We start from the raw sequence: 20,619 nt of genomic DNA on the forward strand, positions 1-20,619 counted from the left end.
CTGTGTTAGCCAAATAGCTGTTAAAGATGTATATTTGTGTATGTATCAAATAATGTATGCATGTTTGTAATTTTTACCTCCCGGTAAAAATCCTTAAAAGGGGGGAAGTGTGACGAGAATACACATAAAATTAAGATGTTTGCTGGCCTGGGTTAGCATCAGTGACATCAGCAAGTGGTCTGCCACCTGCCCTCAGGGGAAGGAGAGATAAGGAACAATGGAGCAGCGTCTGGAGATGTGTAGTGAAGGGACGTGGGAGAAAGAGAGCTGTCTGGAGCGGCTCCCCCTTTGAACCCTAAACTGTTTGAAGTGGTGGACGGGCGATGCCCCAGCAGGGGGATAAAAAGGGACAGGTTCGCTAAGGCAGGACACACGCCACCCGAGGTAACGAGACCCTGGAAGCGGTGCGCCTCTCACGAGTGGGTGAGAAGTACCAGACAACGACCAGGGTGGAAAGGTACGATCAGCGGGAACCCGGTGTGTGTCCGCCCTTGCCTGGGTGCCGGGTTCGCTGCAGAGGATCGACCACATCTGGAGGAGGGGTCACAGTCGGTGACCTCAGGTGACATCACCAAGGACCCGCCCAAAAGTTGCTTGTGAGCAATCTTGCCGGTCTGTGAGTGAAGCTGTTCTGAATGATCAGTTGTTCCTGTTCTATCTCTCTCTTCCCCCACGTTGTCCATCACCATGGCAACGATTACTGTGAACTGAACTGGACTGAACTTTGAGTCATTTTGAAATTTGGTCATTTACCCCTAGACAACGATAGAGCTTGATTGATGCTGTTATCTTAATTCTGTGCACATGAGTGGTTATCATTGCTGAACTGTTGCATTTATTATCCTTTCGATTACTGTGTTGCTTATTTCTTTAATAAAACTTTCTTAGTTCTAGTACTCCAGACTCCAACTGAGTGATCCATTTCTGCTGGTTTGGCAACCCAGTTACGGGGTACGTAACAATTCAGTGTACTTGGCTTTTTCTCCTCGGAGCAACACAGGATGAGAGGTGATATGATAGAGGTGAATAAGATGATGAGAGACATTGATCATGTTGATAGCCAAAGGCTTTTTCCCAGGGCTGAAATGGCTAGCACGAGAGGGCACAGTTTCAAGGTGCTTGAAAATAGGTACGGGGGGAATGTCAGAGGTAAGTTTTTCACACAGAGAGTGGTGGGTGTGTGGAATGCTTTGTCGGCAGCAGTGGGGAAAGCAGATACAATAGGGTCTTTTATGAGACTCTTAGATAGGTACATGGAGCTTAGAAAAATAGAGGGCTATGCGCTACGGAAATTCTAGGCAGTTTCATGGTCGACACAACATTATGGGCTGAAGGGCTTGTAATGTGCTGTAGATTTCTATGTTCTATGTTCTAAAACATGAGAGTTACTTGCCTGGACCACCCTAAGAACAGCTCACTAACACAATGAAGGACAAAGGTAGCGGAGAAACACAACAACCTGCAGGATTCCTCCATTTTGTATCACGTGGAAACTTACCAACAGTCTCTTATCATTCCTGAGCATAAACCCTGGGACGAACAGGAACCTTCCAGGAAAACTTTTGCCGAGGAAGTGCTGGCTCACCACTGTCTCCTCCTGGGCAATAGCTACTGGCCTGCCAATGACACTTAGATTGCGTAATATGTCTAAGTCTCCACTCTGTGGTCGAAGACTATATGGGACATCTGTGGTCAGGTATGAAAAAGTTCCAACCAATAGGCAAAAATGTGGAATTATGACCTTGTAAGTTATTTTACACCTTTCTCATTTACTCCCACTTTATGCTCATCCTATTAAATACACTGAAGGTGCTAACGCTGAAACACACCACAAAAAAATCTTAAAATCCAGAAACATTACCTCCCAGGTTAGTTGTCTTATCAATTAAAGATGCCACTACAATCAGGCTATTGCCAGATGACCTTCCAGGTATGGCGGCTCTCTCCTGATGGAGCAACTCCACATCTTGGTCTGGGATGCTAGTTTTCCAAGGCATTATCTTCTTTTGTACATCTGTCCATTCAGCAACTTGATCCAGGCAACAACCTGAAAAGCATTTCCAACATTTCTAATTAATATTTTTGGATTTATATTTTGGCCATTGATTAACTTCATGTCCATGCTACACTGAAAATGATGCATTTAATCAGCACTACGAGTATTTGAATTTGGGATTAATTTGAACAATTGTCAAAGACCTAGAGCATCGATAAACACAAGAGATTCTGCGAGGCTGGAAATCCTCAGGAGGGGAATAAAAATTGACATTTTGGGCTAATGAAGGGTCTCGGCCTGAAAAGTTGGCTCTATTCCTTTCCTCCTCTCCATAGACGCTGCCTGACTTGCTGAGTTCCTCCAGCTTTTTTACCCTGGAGTACTGAACTAGAGAATTTGACAAAAATGTATGAGGAATTGTTTATAAGCGTGATAGATTTGCTGTCCTGTATCCAGATATTAATGCTGAATAATTAAATTATAATTTATATCATATTTTCTCAATGTTGGCACTTCTTTTCAAGGTCATGAGACTTTCTGAGTGCTTGATTAAGCAGTGTGCATATAAAATTAACTACCTAAGCTTTGCCGCTGTGTTCCACTGTCTTGTAATTTTACCCTAGGCTAGAATCAGCTGGGTTACATGTTCCAATTATCCAAAGAAGATATGTGGCATTACTTCTAAAAAAAAATTCAGTTTTTAAAATAGCATGGCAAAATTCTCCTTCCATTTCTTAAAAGCAATAATTACTAGGAATCTATACAGGAAAAAAACTAAATAAACCTGGAATTATTTTTACTGGAAAAGGGGAAGTTAAGAAGCGATTTGATGTGAAGTGATAGGAGATGGAAATGAGTTGTTTCCCTTAGATGAAGGTTTAGAATGAAATGCAGTTTTTAGACTGAGTGCAGGTGATTTATTACCAAAAGCAGAGAAACATTTTTTTAATTAAATTTAAACTCAGAAGTGTATAGAGTCAGTGATTGACATGATAAGTTAGGTTGTGGATTGATGAAAAGGGGGACAAGGAAGTAACACAAACAAGCAAGACTGCAGCTACTGTTTGAGCGCAGTAAAGCCCAGCTGAATCACAGCGGTTAAATGCTTCCTGTGTCAATCATTAAATTTTGTATCCTAATATGCAAATAAATGACATTGGCATGAGGCAAAATTCTTGCTAATTGGTAATTTGGTTTATTACTGTCACATTTACCAAGGCTCTTCTCACATACACAGAGAGACTGTGCTACAGGCTACAGTCACTCAGTTCGTCAAGGCTGTAAAGGCTTTCAGGTTAATGGTCAGTCTGAAGAAAACAATGATCCTCCATCAGAAGCTCCCTTGTGGTGTTTACAACCCACCTCGGATCTCCATTTATTACCGCTCTCTCACTACGGTTGAGCAGTACACCTATCTGGGCAGCATCATCCTCAACGATGCCACGGTAGTAAGGGATGTTGACAATCAACTCACCAGAGCCAGCAGTGCCTTCGGGCATCTCCAGAAATGTGTGTGGAAGAACCACCAGTTGCGTCTGTCCATAAAAATCCAGGTGTCCGGAGCTGCCATCATCACAACATTGCTTTATGGCTCCAATGCCTGGGTCTTGTACCACAAGCAAATCCGGTTGCTCAAGCACTTCCATCAGTGCTGCCTCCACTCCATTATGGGTATCAGCTGGCAGGATCATGTTTCCACAACGAAGTCCTGGAGAAAGCTCAACTTCCAAGCATTGAAGCCACTTTGCTGCTCAGGCAGCTCTGCTGGTCAGGCCACGTGTCTCACATGGACAACTCCAGGTTACTGAAAACAGTACTCTATGGAGAACTATCTCAGGGCAAGAGAAATTGCGGTGTCCCATGCAAGAGATACAAAGACCAACTTAAGCAGTAGTTCTCTCAGGCAAATATCGAGGGCAATCAGTGGCAGCAGCTGACTTGTGACAGAGAACACTAGAGAGTGCTGATCCATGGAGGAACCAAGAATTTAGAGGAATCTGGAAGAGCGACTGCTGAGGAGGAGATGCAGGAAGGAGCCTACTACCCAAGTGTCCGCATCCCATATCCCTACTGCTCCAGAGTCTGCAAATCCAGAATTGGTCTCCACAGTCACCAACAGTCTTTCCTGAGGACTGTTCTTCCCTCTTCATCATACAGGGAAGAATTCCACTCATACAGATCATTTCACCACATCAGTACACTGAGATAGTACAAGGGAAAAGCAGTAACAGAACGCAGAACAAAGTGCCACAGTAACAGAGAAAGTGCAGTGCAGGTAGACAATAAAGCTCATGGCCATGACAAGGTAGACTGTGAGGTCAACAGTCTATTTTATTATGGAAGAGCTCCGTTCAATAGTATTACAACAGCAGTTTCAAAGGTGTCATTGAACCTGATGCTGCATGTTTTTAGGCTTTTGTATCTTCTAACTGTAGGGAAGGAGGAGAAGAGATGTCTCTTGGCAGTTTTAGTAAAATATCATAAAATATCTCAATTTGGCTCAAGTCTCCTACCACTATTTGCCACAGTAACCAGATGTCACACTTGTTCACCTACATGTGTAACGTGGTTAAAGCTATACTGTACTTGCACTGTCATTCTTCTAACTCAGTCACAATTCCAAAACGTTTGACATTCTGGTGAAGATCATCAAAGGAATGGTGCCAAAGAAATTGGAAGATGATAAATATTACAATATTGCTTTGAAAAGTCTAACTATTGTGCAGCATTTGGGCACATTAAAAACTACAAGATACCAATAAAAGGAATGATGAAAGTAACAATATTCACCAATATTTAATTGGCCATCACCTTAAGCACCTCCTTCCAAAGTCAGTCCAATGTAGCCATAGTAGAAAGGTGGCATCAGTATTTTCCACAGCACCAGCCATGGCTTTCCATCTAGAAGACCCAGGACAGCAGTCACATGATGATGCCACTATTTGATACCAAATCATACCAACTGGAAACACATATTACATACATTAATAATACGGTCAGCCAAGTAGTGTAACATCTTACAGTGCCAGCGATCGGGGTTCAATTCCCACTTCCCACCATTGCCCGTAAGCAGTTTGTACATTCTCCCTCTGTGGAGCTTCACTCGAATGCTCCGGTTTCCTCCCGCACTCATTCCAAAGTCGTCTAGTGGTAGGTTGTGGGCATGCTATGTTGGCATGGTGACAGTTGCAGCATATCCTCGCACTCTGCTGGTTGTTGACGCAACTGATGCATTGCACTATAAACTTTGATGTTTCGATGCACATCTGACAAATAAAGCTAAAGTTTAAATCTTTAAAATCTATCATCACAAAGCAATACTCAATAAAACTTTATGAATGAAAGGGAGTGGGAAGTAAATATCACTCGCGCACATACATAATGAACGTTTGGAGACAAACGCAAAAAAGGAGATGGGGAGGGGGAAGGGAAAAGGCAATGGGGAGGGGAAAGGGAAATGGGGAGGGAAAAGGAAATGGGGAGGGAAAAGGAGATGGGGGAGAGGGAAAGGGGATCGCTATTTGATTTATTTTATTTTCATTTTCTTTAGAACTTCAGCTTGTAACAGGCCCTTTTGACCGAACTAGGCGTGCCATCCATCCATCCATTGCATCCATCGGACCAATTAACCTACTAACGTGCATGTCTTTGGATGAGGGAGGAAACTAGAGCATCCGAGGGAACTCACATGGTCGCAGGGAGTATGTACAAACAGCAGCAGGAATTGAACCCCGGTCAGTGACGTTGTAACAGCTACCATGCAATCTCTCTAAAGCTGACACATCCTTGCTATAATCAGGTGATCAGGACTAGACAAAGCTCCAAAACGGCATACTTAAGATGCTGGAAGAACTCAGCACATCAGGCAACATCTATGGAAATGAATAAATAGTCAACGTTTCAGGTCGAAACCCTGATCCAAATGTGGTCTAATTATAGTTTTATTGATTCCCCTGACTAATGAAGTGAAAATTAAAATGTGTTGCCTACTCAAAGACTCTAACAGGCTGGGCTGTCCAATCAGGACAATGTGCTGAAGTATTAAGTTCTAACTCCATGATTCTATTTTGAGACTTGATTGTTTGATTCTCTTCAAATGGCAAGCCATTCAATCCTAGAATCATTTTTGTGTATCTCCTTTGAACCCTCTCCAGTTTCAGCACATCCTTTCTAAGGGGCCCAAATCTGCTCGCAATACTCCAAGTGAGGCCTCGCCAGTGCTTTATAAAGTCTATCATGAAAAAGTGGAAAAATATGAAAGCACAGCCAGACTGCAAAGGACAGGCCACTCTTCTGAACTTTGGTGCTGGATAAGAATGTCACTTGTAAGAGAAGCAACTGTGATGCCCACAGTCAATCTGAGTGAGCTGCAGAACTCAGTGGCTACAACTGGAGATGAAGTTCATGGCTCCACAATCTCTAGGGCCTTGCACAAAAAGGGCTTTATGGAAGGTTGGCAAGAAGTAGCCCTGACTAAAGAAAAAAGGCATATCCTTGGCCATCAAGACTTTGCAAAGTGTCGCTTACAAGATATCGTAAAGATATGAAAAAAGGTCTTGTGGTCAGATGAGTCTAAAATGAAACTTTTTCCCCACAACACTCAGTGGCATGTGTGACGTAAACCTAATATTGCACATCAGCCTGGTAACACCACTCCTACTGTAGACTATGGTGGAGATGTGTTTCAGCAGCAATGACTGGAAATCTTGTCAAGACTGATGGGAAGATGAATGCTGCTAAATACAGAGAGTCCTGGATAAAAATCTACTAGTCTCTACCAGAAAACTTAAACTGGGAAGGAAGTTTGTCTTCAGCAGGACACTGACTCAAAGCACACATGGAGTGGATTCAAGTGAAGAAAATTAATGTCCTTGAGTGGCCCAGTCAGATTTCTGACGTTATCCAGATTGAATGTCTCCAGTAAGACCTCAATATTGTTGTTCACCACTGCCCCCCAACTAATCTGGCACAACTTGAGCAATTTTGCAAGGAGGAATGGGCAAATCTTGCTCCATCACTTTGTGCAAAGCTAATAGAGACTTATGAGTACTGGCTGTAATAGTGGTGAGCAGTAGTTCAACTAAGTACTGAGCAAAGGGGGCTGATTACTTTTGAACTGTTGACATCTCAGTTATTGAATTTTTAGTTTCTCAGGCTTTACAATTTTCCCTGCTTATTTGGGAGCATGTGATTCACAAATGAAATTTTTTCAGTTAAATTGAATGAGCATTTATGAGAACAAAGGGTTGGAGGCTGAAAACTTTTGTAAGTTGAGCAATTGACAATATTCAGACATAGGAAACAATCAATACCAACACATTAGAGAGAGTATACTGGAGTCATTGACAAGAAGCTTCTTCTGACTTCACTGCTGTCCCCTTCTCCACCTGTTCTGGACATCTCTGTAAAACGTTTTTAATAATGTTCATCAAAAATCAGTCCAGATTTTCTACCTATAGTGGCCAGTCAACAACTGTTAATGCGAAAAATGGGTCTGATCTTCAACTGAGTCTAAATGTCAGATGAAAATACAGCAACAAACACAAAATTGTGGAAGAATTCACCAGGTCAGGCAACATCTCTGGAGAGGAATAAAGAGCTGACGTTTTGGGCTGACACCATTCATCAGGATTGGAGAGGAATGGGGAAGAAGCCAAAATAAGAAGGTGGGGAGGGGGGAGAGTAGTACAAGCTAGAAGGTGTGTTTATGAGATCAGATGCAATTAAATGTCAATAGATTCCCTAAAAGTTAACTTACAGGTTTAGTCAGTGGTAAGGAAGACAAATGGTAAGCTTTGATTTTAAGATTACTAGAACAGAATAGAATATACAGATTTCTACAAAGTGGTCTAAATTAATTACAAATATAAAACACAAAATAATTGATTGCTTAAGTATTCACCCTCTTTGTCGTCGTCATCATTGGTGCAGTCAATGGTTAAATGAAGTCACATAATTAGTTAAATGAAGAGCATCCATCTGCAGTCAATAGGCAACAGACAATAGGTTCAGGAGTAGGCCATTCAGCCCTTCGAGCCAGCACCGCCATTCACTGTGATCATGGCTGATCATCCACAATCAGTATGCAGTTCCTGCCTTATCCCCATAACCTTTGATTCCACTATCTTTAAGAGCGCTATCTATTTAGGAGTCAAGGTGTTTCAGTAGATTGTAGTAAAAATACACCTGTATCTGGAAGGTCCAACTGCTGGTGAGTCAGTATCCTGGCAAAAACTACAGCATGAAGGCAAAAGAACACTCCAAGCAACTCCGCAAAAAAGTTATTGAAAAGCATAAGTCAGGAGATTGATACAAGAAAATTTCCAAGTCACTGAATATCCCTTGGAGTACAATTAAGTTAATTACCATGAAATGGATAGAATATGGCACAGCTCTAAATCTGCCTAGAGCAGGCTGTCCTCAAAAACTGAGTGACCGTGCAAGAAGGGGCTAGTGAGGGAGGCCACCAAGAGACCTATGACAACTCTGGAGAAGTTACAAGTTTCAGTGGCTGAGATGTGAGAGACCGCACATACAATAACTGTTGCCTGAGTGCTTCACCAGTCACAGCTTTATGGGAAAGTGGCAGAGAAAGCCACTGTTGAAAAAAACTCACATGAAATCTCAGCTAGAGTTTGCCAGAAAGCATGTGGGAGATTCTGAAGTCAGCTGGAAGAAGGTTCTATGGTCTGATGAAATCAAAATTGAGCTTTTTGGCCATCAGACTATACACTATGTTGGTGTAAGTCAAACACCACACATCATCAAAAACACACCATCCCTACCGTGAAGCATGGTGGTGGCTACATCATGCTGTAGGCATGCTTCACTGCAGCACGCCCTGAAAGGCTTGTGAAGGTAGAGGGTAAAATGAATGTAGTAAAACACAGGGAAATCCTGGAGGAAAACCTGATGCAGTCTGCAAGAGAACTGTAACTTGGGAGATATGTTTTCCAGTAAGATAACGACCTCAAGCATAAAACCAAAGCTACACAGGAAAAGCTTAAAAACAACAAAGTTAGTATCCTGATGTGGCCAAGTCAGAGTCCAGACCCCAATACAATTGAGAATTTGTGGATGGATTCGAAAAGGGCTGTTCACTCACGATCCCCAGGCAATCTGACGAGCTTGAGCAGTTTTGTAAAGAATGGGGAAAAATTGCAGTGTTCAGATGTGTAAAGCTGATAGACCTATCCACACAGACTCAAGGTTGTAATTGCTGCCAAAGGTGCATCTACTAAATACTGACTTGAAGAGGGTAAATACCTATGCAAACCATTATTTTTGTTTTATACTTGCAATTAATTTAGATCTCTTTGTAGAAATCTATTTTCTCTTTGTCACAAAAGTTTTTCTGTTGATCAGTGTCAAAAAAGCAAAATTAATTGCAATTATTGTAAAACAATAAAACATGAAAACTTCCAGAGGGGGTGTTTACTTTTTATAGGCACTGTTGATGTAATGCTGAGGCTTTATAAGGCATTGGTCAGACCACACTTGTGAGTATGTGAACAGTTTTGGGCCTCTTATGAAAGAAAGGATCTGACAGCATTGGAGATTCAAGGGGAGGTTCACAAAGCAATCTGGGAATGAATGCATTAATGCATGAGGAGTGTTCAATTGTTCTGAGTCTGTACTCACTGGAGCTTAGAAGAAGAATCTCATTGAAACCTATCAAATATTGAAAGATAGAGCGGGCATGGAATTCACTGCCACAGGTGGCTGCGGAGGCCAAGTCATTGGGTAGAATTAAAGTGGAGGTTGATAGTTCTTGGTTAGTCACAGGTTACGGGGTGAAGACAAGAGAATTGGGTTGAGATGGATAATAAATCAGCCATAATAGAATGGCAGTACAGACTCAATGGACCAAATCACAAACAAGAGAAAATCTGCAGATGCTGGAAATCTGAGCGACAGGCACAGCCCGCCAGGCAGCATATTGTGTTTGTCAAAGGAACGAATGCCTTAATCCTACTCCTACGTCTTATGGTCTGAAATGTCCCTGTTGTATCAGCCTCAATCTGTTCTCATTCCAGGGACCCACCACTCCCTGTGTAAAAGAAGAGGAGGAATTTCTTTAACCAGGGAGTGGTGAATTTGAGGAATTCATTGCTAAAGAGGGCTATGGAGGCCAAGTCATTTAGGTTCTTGATAAGTAAAAGCGTCAAAGTTTACGGTGAGAAGGCAGGACTAGAGAAAAAACAGCTGGAGTAGATTTAAAAGGGGGGGGGGGCAGGGGAGAGAAAAACACCGGGTGATAGGTTAAATAACTTTAAGTTATTTAACTTAAGGAAACAGAAAGGAAGAATTTATGCAATCAGGTTATATCTTGAGTAGATAATTTACTTTATTAAAGTTCAAAGTAAATTTATTATCAAGGTACATATATGCTGCCATATACGACCCTGAGATTCATTTTCTTGAGGGTATTCACAGTAAGTACACGAAACACAATAGAATCAATGAAAGACTGCACCCAACACAAACCAATGTGCAAAAAAAAACTGTGCAAATACAAAAAGAAAGAGAAAAATAGATAAGGAATAAATATCGAGAACATGAGATGCAGAGTACTTGAAACTGAGTGGGAACGGTTCAGTGATGGGGTGAGTAAAGTTAGCCCCTCTGGTTCAAGAGTCTGATGATTGAGGGGTAATAACTCTTCTTGAGCCTGATAGTGCATTTCTTGAGGCTCGTGTACCTTCCTCCTAATGGGAGCAGCGAGAAGAGAGCATAGCCTGGATGCTCGGTGTCCTTGATGATGGATGCTGCTTTCCAGCGACTGTACTCCATGGTGGGGTGGATTGGGTCGTATCTACTGCTTCTTGTAGGAACTTCAGTTTGTTCAGACCACTTCCAGACCAGGTCTCAATGCAACTAGTCAGTAAACTCTCTACCACACATCTATAAAAGTTTGTGTACTGGGTCTTGGTTACACTGGCTGCTGAGGTGTCGAAAATGGCTTCTTTGTATGTTATATAAAATGGCTTTTCTGTAATAATAACTGCGATGTAAGTAGTTCTCTCTCTCCCTGCTTGTTTGGGTTATATTATTGATAATATTGATATAATTGATATATCGCTTGCATGACATTCTGAAGTGGGAGGGTGATCAGCCAGATGTCGTGGTGCACATCGGTACCAATGACAAAGCAAGGAAGAGTGAGGAGGTCCTGGAGAGTGAGTATAGACAGCTTGGTAGGAAGTTGAAAAGCAGGACCTCGAGGGTGGTAATCTCAGGATTGCTACCTGTGCTACGTGCCAGTGAGGGTAAGAATAAGATGCTCTGGAGGATGAACAAGTGGCTGAGGAACTGCTGTAGGGGGCAGGGTTTCAGATTTCTGGATTATTGGGACCTCTTCTGGGGCAGGTGGGACCTATACAAGAGAGACAGGTTACACTTGAACTTCAAGGGGACCAATATCCTTTCAGGGAGGTTTGTTAGTGCTATTGGGGAGGCTTTAAACTAGATTTGCAGGGGGATGGGAACCAGAGTGCCAGAGCTGAGAGTGGGGCTGGGGTGAAAATAAATGATGTTAAACATTCAAGCAAAGCCACAAATAGAAAGGTTGTGAGCGATGGTAAAAATCTTCTGAGGTGTATATATTTCAATGCTAAGAGTATTGCGGGGAAGGCAGACGAGTTGAGGGCGTGGATTGACATGTGGAATTATGACGTTATAGCAATTAGTGAAACTTGGCTACAGGAGGGGCAGGACTGGCAGCTTAATATTACAGGGTTCCGATGTTTCAGATGTGATAGAGGCAGAGGAATGAAAGGTGGGCGGGGGGGTGGTTAGCATTGCTTGTCAGGGAAAATGTTACAGCAGTGCTCAGGCAGGACAGATTAGAGGGCTTGTCTACTGAGTCCTTATGGGTGGAGCTGAGAAACAGGAAAGGTATGGCTACATTAGTGGGGTTGTATTATAGACCACCCAATAGTCAGCGAGAATTGAAGGAGCAAATCTGCAGAGAGATAGCAGGCAACTGCAGGAAACATAAAGTTGTGGTGGTAGGAGATTTTTATTTTCCACTTATTGATTAGGACTCCCACACTGTTAGGGGTCTAGATGGATTAGAATTTGTAAAATGTGTTCAGGAAAGTTTTCTAAATCAATATATAGAGGTAGCAACTAGAAGGGATGCAATATTAGATCTCCTATTAGGAAACAAGTTAGGACAAGTGACAGAAGTGTGTGTGGGGGAGCACTTTGGTTCCAGTGATCATAACACCATTAGTTTCAACTTGATCATGGAAAAAGATAGATCTGGTCCTCGGGTTGAGGTTCTAAACTGGAAGAAGGCCAAATTTGAAGAAATGAGAAAGGATCTAAAAAGCGTGGATTGGGACAGGTTGTTCTCTGGCAAGGATGTGATCGGTAAGTGGGAAGCCTTCAAAGGAGAAATTTTGAGAGTGCAGAGCTTGTATGTTCCTGTCAGGATTAAAGGCAAAGTGAATAGGAATAAGGAACCTTGGTTCTCAAGGGATATTGCAACTCTGATAAAGAAGAAGAGAGAGTTGTATGACATGTATACGAAGCAGGGAGTAAATAAGGTGCTTGAGGAGTATAAAAAGTGCAAGAAAATACTTAAGAAAGAAATCAGGAGGGCTAAAAGAAGACATGAGGTTGCCTTGGCAGTCAAAGTGAAGGATAATCCAGAGAGTTTTTACAGGTATACTAAGAGTAAAAGAATTGTAAGGGATAAAATTGGTCCTCTTGAAGATCAGGGTGGTCGGCTATGTGCGGAACCAAAAGAAATGGGAGAGATCTTAAACTGGTTTTTTGCATCTGTATTTATTAAGGAAACTGGCATGAAGTCCATGGAATTAAGGGAAACAAGTAGTGAGATCATGGAAACTGTACAGATTGAAAAGGAGGAGGTGCTTGCTATCTTGAGGCAAATTAAAGTGGATAAATTCCCAGGACCTGACAGGGTATTCCCTCTGACCTTGAAGGAGACAAGTGTTGAAATTGCAGGGGCCTCAGCAGATATATTTAAAATGTCGGTGTCTACGGGCGAGGTGCTGGAGGATTGGAGAATGGCTCATATTGTTCCGTTGTTTAAAAAAGCATCGAAAAGTAATCCAGGAAATTATAGGCCGGTAAGTTTGACGTCGGTACTGGGTAAGTTATTGGAGAGAGTACAGGTTTCCCCCGCCATCCGAAGGTAGAGCGTTCCTATGAAACGGTTCGTAAGCCGAAATGTCATAAAGCGAAGAAGCAATTACCATTTATTTATATGGGAAAATTCTGTGAGAATTCGCAGACCCAAAAATAACCTACCAAATCATGCCAAATAACACATAAAACCTAAAATAACAGTAACATATAGTAAAAGCAGGAATGATATGATAAATACACAGCCTATATAAAGTAGAAATACTTTTCCACAATCATTACTGCACTGTTTGCCAAAGCGAAAAGCTTGCGCAAGCGCCGTTGACAGAAAATCTCATGCAAGCGCTGTTGGCAAAAACACGGCGCAAGCACTCTCCAGTAACCTTTAAGCTATGAAGCTGCCAAATCATACCAAACAACACGTAAAAATACACAGCCTATATAAAGTAGAAATAATGTATATACAGTGTACTATCACTTACTGGAATTGGGAAGTCAGTGCAGAGCACACTGATGATGGTGCGTTAGACTGAGTCGTCGCAGGTTGGGGTAATGTCGTGGCCCACGCCCTCCAGGCTGCCGAGCGATACATTGCCATGAGGCACACAGGGGTCCAGCAGTAGCCAGGAGGCACACAGCACATCTTTAAGAAAAAAGCTGGAAAAAAAAATGCTAATTAATTAGGTGCTGCCCGGCACGTAACTGTTGGCCCAGATCAGTACCGATTGCCGATTGCATCGCCTTTGATCTGCGCCGACATTTACGTGTGAGGCAGCACCCAATTAATTAGCATGCTTATTTCGGCTTTTTTCTTAAAGATGTGCTGTGTGCTTCCCAGCTACTGCTGCATTCTCGGCGAATCGGTACAGTATCTGTGCGCGGCCTGGATGTTGGGGTGGTGGGACACTGGGGTGTCATCTCGTCGTCTGTTTCCATTAGAGCAGGCAGCTCGTCTTCTCCTATGACTGCCCGCCTCGATGTCGAAGGTCGAGGTTCGTCGTCTGCTGTGGCTGATATGGAAGGCTTGCTTGACTGCTGAGCCTCGCGCATTTTTCTATCATACAGTTCTTTGTAAGGACTCAAACCATCTTGCAAATATCCCCTAAACCTACGTACCCTATCAAAATTAAAGTTGTACTTTATCATTGCAGCGAAAATCTCACGTAGTTGCTTCACTTTCGCTACCGCATTTGGTTTCGATTGTTATCCTTTCCTCTTCCAATTGCATCAGCTCTTCATCTATTAGTTCTTGGTCATGGGATGCCAAAACCTCTTCGACATCATCTTCGTCAACTTCCACAAGCCAAACTCACTTAGTCCTTACTTCGTTCACCACGATCGAAACGCTTAATTATGTCTAGTTTTGCACTAAGTGTAACACCCTTCCGAGCTCTTTTAGGCTTTTCCGACACCATAGAACTCATCTTGCAAACGGCTGCTCACAGGCACGTGTTTAAGCAATGCCATTCCGAATCCGGGGGAGAGCAGCTGCTCGGGGCACGCGCTGCCTTTCATCGCATGCTGATTTTTTTCGCAACAGTGAAAACACCTTCTGAAAGTGAAAATGGTACCAATGTACGTCTTTCGTAACAGTGAGGTTTTGTAAAGCGAACTTTCGAAAAGCGGGGGACACCTGTACCAAGAGTCTGAATCTACAAGCATTGGGATAGACAGGGACTTATTAGGGAGAGTCAACATGGCTTTGTGTCTGGTAGGTCATGTTTGACCAATCTACTGGTGTTTTTCGAGGAGGTTACCAGGAAAGTGGATGAAGGGAAGGCAGTGGATATTGTCTACATGGGCTTCAGTAAGGCCTTTGACATGGGAGGTTAGTTAGGAAAATTCAGTCGCTAGGTATACATGGAGAGGTGGTAAATTGGATTAGACATTGGCTCAATGGAAGAAGCCAAAGAGTGGTAGTAGAGGATTGCTTCTCAGAGTGGAGACATAGAAACATACAAAATAGGTGCAGGAGTAGGCCATTCGGCCCTTCAAGCCTGCACCGCCATTTATTATGATCATAGCTGATCATCCAACTCAGAACCCTGCACCAGCCTTCCCTCCATACCCTCTGATCCCCCCAGCCACAAGGGCCATATCTAACTCCCTCTTAAATATAGCCAATGAACTGGCCTCAACTGTTTCCTGTGGCAGAGAATTCCACAGATTCGCCACTCTCTGTGTGAAGAACTTTTTCCTAATCTCAGTCCTAAGAGGCTTCGCCTTTATCCTCAAACTGTGACCCCTCGTTCTGGACTTCCCCAACATAGGGAACAATCTTCCTGCATCTAGCCTGTCCAATCCCTTCAGGATTTTATACGTTTCAATCAGATCCCTCCTCAATCTTCTAAATTCCAACGAGTACAAGCCTAGTTCATCCAGTCTTTCTTCATATGAAAGTCCTGCCATCCCAGGAATCAATCTGGTGAACCTTCTTTGTACTCCCTCTATGGCAAGGATGTCTTTCCTCAGATTAGGGGACCAAAAATGCACACAATACTCCAGGTGTGGTCTCACTAAGGCCTTGTACAACTGCAGTAGTACCTCCCTGCTCCTGTACTCGAATCCTCTTGCTATAAATGCCAGCATACCATTCGCCTTTTTCACCGCCTGCTGTACCTGCATGCCTACTTTCAATGACTGGTGTATAATGACACCCAGGTCTCGTTGCACCTCCCCTTTTTCTAATCGGCCACCATTCAGATAATAATCTGTTTTCCTATTTTTGCCACCAAAGTGGATAACTTCACATTTATCCACATTAAATTGCATCTGCCATGAATTTGCCCACTCACCCAACCTATCCAAGTCACCCTGCATCCTCTTAGCATCCTCCTCACAGCTAACACTGCCACCCAGCTTCGTGTCATCCGCAAACTTGGAGATGCTGCATTTAATTCCCTCATCCAAGTCATTAATATATATTGTAAACAACTGGGGTCCCAGCACTGAGCCTTGCGGTACCCCACTAGTCACTGCCTGCCATTCTGAAAAGGTCCCGTTTATTCCCACTCTTTGCTTCCTGTCTGCCAACCAATTCTCTATCCACATCAATACCTTACCCCCAATACCGTGTGCTTTAAGTTTGCACACTAATCTCCTGTGTGGGACCTTGTCAAAAGCCTTTTGAAAATCCAAATATACCACATCCACTGGTTCTCCCCTATCCACTCTACTAGTTACATCCTCAAAAAATTCTATGAGATTCGTCAGACATGATTTTCCTTTCACAAATCCATGCTGACTTGGTCCGATGATTTCACCGCTTTCCAAATGTGCTGTTATCACATCTTTGATAACTAACTCCAGCAGTTTCCCCACCACCGACGTTAGGCTAACTGGTCTATAATTCCCCGGTTTCTCTCTCCCTCCTTTTTTAAAAAGTGGGGTTACATTAGCCACCCTCCAATCCTCAGGAACTAGCCCAGAATCTAACAAGTTTTGAAAAATTATCACTAATGCATCCACTATTTCTTGGGCTTCTTCCTTAAGCACTCTGGGATGCAGACCATCTGGCCCTGGGGATTTATCTGCCTTTAATCCCTTCAATTTACCTAACACCACTTCCCTACTAACATGTATTTCGCTCAGTTCCTCCATCTCACTGGACCCTCTGTCCCCTACTATTTCTGGAAGATTATTTATGTCCTCCTTAGTGAAGACAGAACCAAAGTAATTATTCAATTGGTCTGCCATCTCCTTGCTCCCCATAATCAATTCATCTGTTTCTGTCTGTAGGGGACCTACATTTGTCTTTACCAGTCTTTTCCTTTTTACATATCTATAAAAGCTTTTACAGTCAGTTTTTATGTTCCCTGCCAGTTTTCTCTCATAATCTTTTTTCCCCTTCCTAATTAAGCCCTTTGTCCTCCTCTGCTGAACTCTGGATTTCTCCCAGTCCTCAGGTGAGCCACTTTTTCTGGCTAATTTGTATGCTTCTTCTTTGGAATTGATACTATCCCTAATTTCTCTTGTCAGCCATGGGTGCACTACCTTCCTTGATTTATTCTTTTGCCAAACTGGGATGAACAATTGTTGTAGTTCATCCATGCAATCTTTAAATGCTTGCCATTGCATATCCACCGTCAATCCTTTAAGTGTCACTTGCCAGTCTATCTTAGCTAATTCACGTCTCATACCTTCAAAGTTACCCCTCTTTAAGTTCAGAACCTTTGTTTCTGAATTAACTATGTCACTCTCCATCTTAATGAAGAATTCCACCATATTATGGTCACTCTTACCCAAGGGGCCTCTCACGACAAGATTGCTATTTAACCCTTCCTCATTGCTCAAAACCCAGTCTAGAATAGCCTGCTCTCTAGTTGGTTCCTCGACATGTTGGTTCAAAAAACCATCCCGCATACATTCCAAGAAATTCTCTTCCTCAGCACCTTTACCAATTTGGTTCACCCAGTCTACATGTAGATTGAAGTCACCTATTATAACTGCTGTTCCTGTATTGCACACATTTCTAATTTCCTGTTTAATACCATCTCCGACCTCACTACTACTGTTAGGTGGCCTGTACACAACTCCCACCAGCGATTTCTGCCCCTTAGTGTTATGCAGCTCTACCCATATCGATTCCACATCTTCCCGGCTTATTTCCTTCCTTTCTATTGCGTTAATCTCCTCTTTAACCAGCCACGCCACCCCACCTCCTTTTCTTTCATGTCTATCCCTCCTGAATATTGAATATCCCTGAACGCTGAGCTCCCATCCTTGGTCACCCTGGAGCCATGTCTCTGTGATCCCAACTATATCATAATCATTAATAACAATCTGCACTTTCAATTCATCCACCTTATTACGAATGCTCCTTGCATTGACACATAAAGCCTTCAGGCGCTCTTTTAGAACTCTCTTAGCCCTTATACAATTATGTTGAAAAGTGGCCCTTTTTAATGCTTGCCCTGGATTTGTCGGCCTGCCATTTTTACTTTTCTCCTTTGTACTTTTTGCTTCTACCCTCACTTTACACCCCTCTGTCTCTCTGCACTGGTTCCCATCCCCCTGTTGTGAACTAACCTCCTCTCGCCTAGCCTCTTTAATTTAATTCCTTCCCCCCAACCATTCTAGTTTAAAGTCACCTCAGTAGTCCTCGCTAATCTCCCTGCCAGGATAATGGTCCCCCTAGGATTCAAGTGTAACTCGTCCTTTTTGTACAGATCACGCCTGCGCCAAAAGAGGTCCCAATGATCCAAAAACTTGAATCCCTGCCTCCTGCTCCAATCCCTCAGCCACGCATTTATCCTCCACCTCATCGCATTCCTAATCCCGAGATTACTACCTTTGCGGTCCTTTTTCTCAACTTCCTTCCTAGCTCCCTATATTCTCCTTTCAGGACCTCTTCCCTTTTCCTACCTATGTCATTGGTACCTATATGTACCACGACCTCTGGCTCCTCACCCTCCCACTTCAGGATATCTTGGACACAATCAGAGATATCCTGGACCCTGGCACCAGGGAGGCAAACTACCATCCGGGTCTCTGGACTGCATCCACAGAATCGCCTATCTAACCCCCTTACTATCGAGTCCCCTATCACAACTGCCCTCCTCTTCCTTTCCCTACCCTTCTGAGCTACAGGGCCGGACTCTGTGCCGGAGGCATGGTCACTGTCGCTTCCCCCGGGTAAGCTGTCCCCCCCAACAGTACTCAAACAGGAGTACCTATTGTTAAGGGGCACAGCCACCGGGGTACTCTCTATTACCTGACTCTTCCCCTTCCCCCTCCTAACCGTGACCCACTTGTCTGCCTCCCGTGGCCCCGGTGTGACCACCTGCCTATAACTCCTCTCTATCAACTCCTCATTCTCCCTGACCAGACGAAGGTCATCGAGCTGCAGCTCCAGTTCCGTAACGCGGTCCCTTAGGAGCTGCATCTCGATGCACCTAGCGCAGATGTGGACGTTCGGGAGGCTTGGAGACTCCACGGCCTCCCACATCCGACACCGAGAACAACAAACTGCCCTCACACTCATACTGCCCCTCTCCTCAAATAACCTGTGACTAGTGGTGTGCCACAGGGATCAGTGCTGGGTCCATTGTTATTTGTCATCTATATCAATGATCTGGATGATAGTGTGGTAAATTGGATCAGCGACAAAGTAACTATGCAAACGTGAGACACATTTTGGCGGGCAGGTTTATCAGGGTTTCCCCTAGATAAGCACAAGCCGATAGCCCTGAGAGTTACAATTGTCAAAGTTTTAGACCTAATACATGTCCACTGTTCCATGCCTAGACTGGATTTCAGGAAATTTGATCACTTAGTCGTCCTCCTCCTTCCTATGTACAGACTATGTACCAAGTAAGAGCAAGGCTCCAGAGAAAAGGACAATAAAGGGGTGGTCGCAGTCGGCTGAGGGTAGACTTGGCCGTGTTCAAGGACTGATCAGAGGATCTGAACGAATACACCGTAGTTGCCACAAGCTCATAAACGAGTGCGTCCCCATGAAACCATTCAGAGTCCTTCCTAACCAGAAGCCCTGGATGAACCACGAGATCTGCAATCTGCTGATCAGCGACCTGCTGATCAGCGACATTCAGGTCTGACGACCAAGTAAGAAACAGGAGCTCCAGGTACGATCTTCGGAAAGCCACCTCATGTGCAAAGTGCAGTTCCAGACCAAATTTGAATCAGTGAAGGATGCTCAAATGTTGTGGCAGGGCTTCAATGTTATCACCTCCTACAAAGTGAAATCTGGCAACAATGAGGCTTCGGTCCCAGATGAGCTCAATGCCTTTTAAGCTTTGATCATCAAAACATGGAGACACTCTCATAGTCCCCGATGACCCTGTGATTTCAATCTGTGAGGCCGATATAAGATTAGATTAGATTAGATTATGAGGACATGCAGTCCTCTTTTATTGTCAGTTAGTAATGCATGCACTAAGAAATGATACAATGTTCCTCTAGAATGATATCACAGAAACACAAAACAAACCAAGACTAAAAAAAACTGACAAAAACCACATAATTATAACATATATTTACAACAGTGCAAAGCAATACTGTAATTTGATGACGAACAGACCATGGGCACGGTAAAAAAAAATCTCATAGTCTCTCGAAATTCCCATCATCTCACGCAGACGGTTGAAGGGAGAAACTCTTCCTGCCATGAGCTTCCAGCGCCGCAAACTTGCCGATGCAGCATCCTGGAAGCACCGGACCATTGTCCAACTCTGAGTATGTCTGAAAACTTCAAGCCTCCGACCAGCCCTCCGACACCGAGCACCGTCTCTGCCGAGTGCTTCGACCCTGACCACGGCAACAGGCAATAGACAAAGCCGAGGATTTGGGGCCTTGCCCTCCGGAGATTCTCGATCGCACAGTAGCAGTGGCAGCGAAGCAGGCATTTCAGAAATTTTTTTCAGATGTTCCTCCGTGATTCCCATGTCCGTCTCCATCAAATCAGGATTGTGCACAAATACAAATATCAATTCAGAGTGGTTGCGCGCGCTGCGTCGCGCTGCCGTCTTCTCCTCCCCATCCTTCAG

General features: G+C 43.5%; 1 protein-coding gene across 1 annotated transcript in view; it reads right to left on the minus strand.

The window, feature by feature from the left end:
- Nucleotides 1–20,619, minus strand: part of tarbp1 (TAR (HIV-1) RNA binding protein 1) — a 400,954-nt gene that overhangs the window by 108,042 nt on the left and 272,293 nt on the right. Inside the window, 1 exon segment of the mRNA XM_063057295.1 lies at nt 1,862–2,047. Coding sequence (XP_062913365.1) covers nt 1,862–2,047 — 186 coding nt within the window.

The sequence above is a fragment of the Mobula hypostoma genome, chromosome 8, assembly GCF_963921235.1.
Source record: "Mobula hypostoma chromosome 8, sMobHyp1.1, whole genome shotgun sequence".
Lineage (NCBI taxonomy): Eukaryota > Metazoa > Chordata > Chondrichthyes > Myliobatiformes > Myliobatidae > Mobula > Mobula hypostoma.